General features: G+C 56.2%; 1 protein-coding gene across 1 annotated transcript in view; it reads right to left on the bottom strand.

Moving 5' to 3' along the window:
* The window catches only part of ISG15 (ISG15 ubiquitin like modifier), a 9120-nt gene that overhangs the window by 811 nt on the left and 4828 nt on the right, over positions 1 to 3481 (bottom strand). The window contains exon 2 of the mRNA XM_007448965.1: positions 763 to 1324. Within this exon, the coding sequence (XP_007449027.1) occupies positions 763 to 1324 (562 nt within the window). The remainder of the gene's footprint in view (positions 1 to 762; positions 1325 to 3481) is intronic.

The raw sequence follows: 3481 nt of genomic DNA, 5'->3' as shown, positions 1-3481 counted from the left end.
CGTGTCTAAGGCTGACTCAGCCTGACTCGCGAGTGGCTCATGTGAAAAACTGGCACAGAAAGATGCACCCGGTGGGGAAGTGGCTGTAGTTTTGCCAAATTAGGTGCCCCCTATCTGGGACAAACTCTTCCACATTGATGGGAGGAACCCCCATCCCAGGTACCCCCTCACCTACTGGCTGTGGCCCCTCTATGAACTGAACCCTGAAGGAGGGCGTATTTGCTGATTCAGCAGCTCGCCCTGATGGTGATGTGAGTGCCCAAGGCCCTGTCACCACTTTTTCCCCAGACCAATGCAGGCTGGACAGTGTAGGCTGATGGTTCCTGGAGGGTCAAGAGGCCCCCGGCCCCCAGCTGGTGTGGGGAAGCCTCCCTCACAACTGGCCCAGGCAGGCCCTACGGACTCACCGCTTCTAGGGACACTCGCCTTGTGGCCTTTGGGACCTCGCCAGGCCTTCCCCTCCCTGTGCTACCTGCTGACCCAGATGTGAGGGGTGGGAACCAGTTGTGCAGGCAGGGGCTGACCACGGCTCAATGTGAAGACAGGGATAGGCTCCAGCAGATATGCCTCTTTTTATTTCTCTAGAAGTTAATTTCCCAAAGATGTGGGGACACACCTTCAGCTTCTCCGGGGGCGGGCGGAGGTCACCATTTTGATCCCACTATGTTTGTCCCTTAACTTGGCCACCCTAGCCTGCTGATTCCCCCAGCGACCCTGGGTCCCCTCTTACCCCTCCCTCCTCCACCCCTCCCCCAATCTCACCAGAAGGGTGCAGAATGGTGCTACAGAGGGTGCTACAACTGTATTCCTGGTGCTCAGTGGGGCGCCCTCCCCGCGGCCCTCCTGGCCCTGCCCCGCCACCCCGCAGGCGCAGATTCATGAACACGGTGCACAGGGTGGTGAGGCCGTACTCCCCCAGCTGGTGCGCGTCCTCCATGGGCTTCCCCTCGAAAGTCAGCCAGAACTGGTCGGCTTGCACGTGCTCCTTTTGGCACACTTGCTGCTTGAGCTCGGCCACCCTCTGCGTCAGCCGGACCATGTAGCTGCTGCTGCGACCCTTGGCATTCCTCACCAGGATGCTCAGGGGGTCTTTGCTGCTCTGCACCATCAGCAGGACGGTGCTGTCTGGGCCCAGGCCCTGGCAGACCAGGGGCACCCCATCCTGCAGCACCTCACGAGTGTCCTGGTGGGCCAGGAGCTGCTGGAAGGCGGGCACGCCGATCTGCTGGGCGATCTGCTGCTTCAGCTCGGATGCCAGCATGGAGTCCCTCAGGGGCACCAGGATCTCCTGGCCCCCGAGCATCTTCACCTTCAGGTTCCTACCCTGTGGGCATCACACAGGCTCAGAGACCCTGGCACCAGTTCTGGGAGCACTGCATGCGTGACACTGGCAGTGGGGCAGCTGCTAGACCCCGTGATGCTGCCCCTCCTCTCCAGACTCCCCTCCCACCAGGAGGGGGACGCCAGGTGCTGAAGAGTGCATGCGGGCATTTCTAGAAGAATAGCCACCACCACAACCATCAGGTTGCCTCCCTTCACCTGCTAAGACGCCCCCCTGTGCTGATCCCAAGGGATCTCAGGGTTGGCCACTGGGCAGAACCCACCTCTGAGGACCCAGACCCTTCTGTCAGAAGGAGCCCCGTCCCTCCCCTCACGCTTAAGAACCTGGGGGTTCCGAGCAGCTCTGCCTGCCTTGCACATGTAGGTGTTCTGCCCCTGGGAGATGCCACCAGGGGGAGGGGTACGAGCCCACCTGCCCCACTGTCAAACCCGCCTCACCATGGCTGTGGGCTCTGGCGCCAGGTCCTCCGCAAACACTGCTTGGCTGCCTCTCCGCTTTCCTTTCTTCGCCAGCCCTGGCAGCTCAGCCCTTTTAAAGCCTGAGCAACCACGCCAGAGGGTGGTGTCGGGGAGCCAGCCACACAGTAGCCGATTTCAGCTTCAGTTTCGGTTTCCTTTTCCCAAGGCGGGCCCTGGAGTGAATAGCAGAAACAAAACAGAATGACAATGACAGGAAACTGAGGTAGGGGTGGGCTGGGGCTTTCCACCTGGCCAGCGGGGCCTGGGGACTGTGACAGCATCCCTGCCTCCAAGGGTGTGTGTTCAGAAACCCCTTGCATGTCCAACACCTCGGGTCCTTTGCAAGACGCACACACATCATAACATGAACTAACAATTGGAAACTTTCACTTTCCATTTACCAATCTGCAAAATTAGTAAACTTGGAAATCATTGCCAGGGTTAACTCGGAAATAACATAAAATAGTGACAATCTAAACTACCCAGAGATAACCTCCATTTGTTTATGACAATATTTGTTCAGATTGTTTTTTAATTAATCAATCAATCAATTAATTAATGGCTGCTTGGGTTTTCGTTGCTGTGCACGGGCTTTCTCTAGTTGCAGTGAGCGGGGGGCTACTCTTTGTTGCTGTGCGTGGGCTTGTCATTGCAGTAGCTTCTCTTGTTGCGGAGCACGGGCTCTAGGCGTGCGGGCTTCAGTAGTTGCGGCATGCGGGCTTAGTTGCTCCGTGGCACGTGGGATCTACCCGGACCAGAGGTTGAACCCGCGTCCCCTGCATCGACGGGCGGATTCTTAAACACCGCGCCACCACGGAAGTCCCTGTTCTGATTGTTTCAATGAAAGAGATGTATCTTATTTTCTACAAAAATGAACTCCTGGACACTATTGACAAAGTGAAAAAAAAAACTATACACAAAATGGTAGAAAATATTTGCAAATCACATGTCCGATAAGGGTCTAGTATCCATAATATATAAGGAACTTCTACAACTCAACAACAAAAAGATAAAAAACTCAGTTAAAAGTTGGGCAAAAGACTTAAATAGACATTTTAAAATAGAAAATATACAAATGGCCAACAACCACATGAAAAGATGGTCAACATCACTGGTCACTAGGGAAATGCACATCAAAACCACAGTGAGGGACTTCCCTGGTGGTGTGGTGGTTAAGAATCCGCCTGCCAATGCAGGGGACACGGGTTCAAGCCCTGGTCCGGGAAGATCCCACATGCCGCGGAGCAACTAAGCCCGTGTGCCACAACTACTGAGCCTGCGCTCTAGAGCCCGTGAGCCACAACTGCTGAGCCCGTGAGCCACAACTACTGAAGCCTGTGTGCCTAGAGCCCGTGCTCCACAACAAGAGAAGCCACTGCAATGAGAAGCCCCCGCACCGCAAGGAAGAGTAGCCCCTGCTCGCCACAACTAGAGAAAGCCCCCGCGCAGCAACCAAGACCCAACACAGCCATAAATAAATGTATTAAAAAAAAAAAAACCCGGGCTTCCCTGGTGGCGCAGAGGTTGAGAGTCCGTCTGCTGATGCAGGGAACACGGGTTCGTGCCCCGGTCCGGGAAGATCCCACATGCCGCGGAGCGGCTGGGCCCGTGAGCCGTGGCCGCTGAGCCTGCGCGTCCAGAGCCTGTGCTCCGCAACGGGAGAGGCCACAACAGTGAGAGG

This window comes from Lipotes vexillifer, unplaced genomic scaffold (assembly GCF_000442215.2).
Source record: "Lipotes vexillifer unplaced genomic scaffold, Lipotes_vexillifer_v1.1 scaffold835, whole genome shotgun sequence".
Lineage (NCBI taxonomy): Eukaryota > Metazoa > Chordata > Mammalia > Artiodactyla > Lipotidae > Lipotes > Lipotes vexillifer.
The sequence above is the reverse complement of the archived record's forward strand: the minus strand, read 5'-3'. Positions and strand labels throughout refer to the sequence as shown.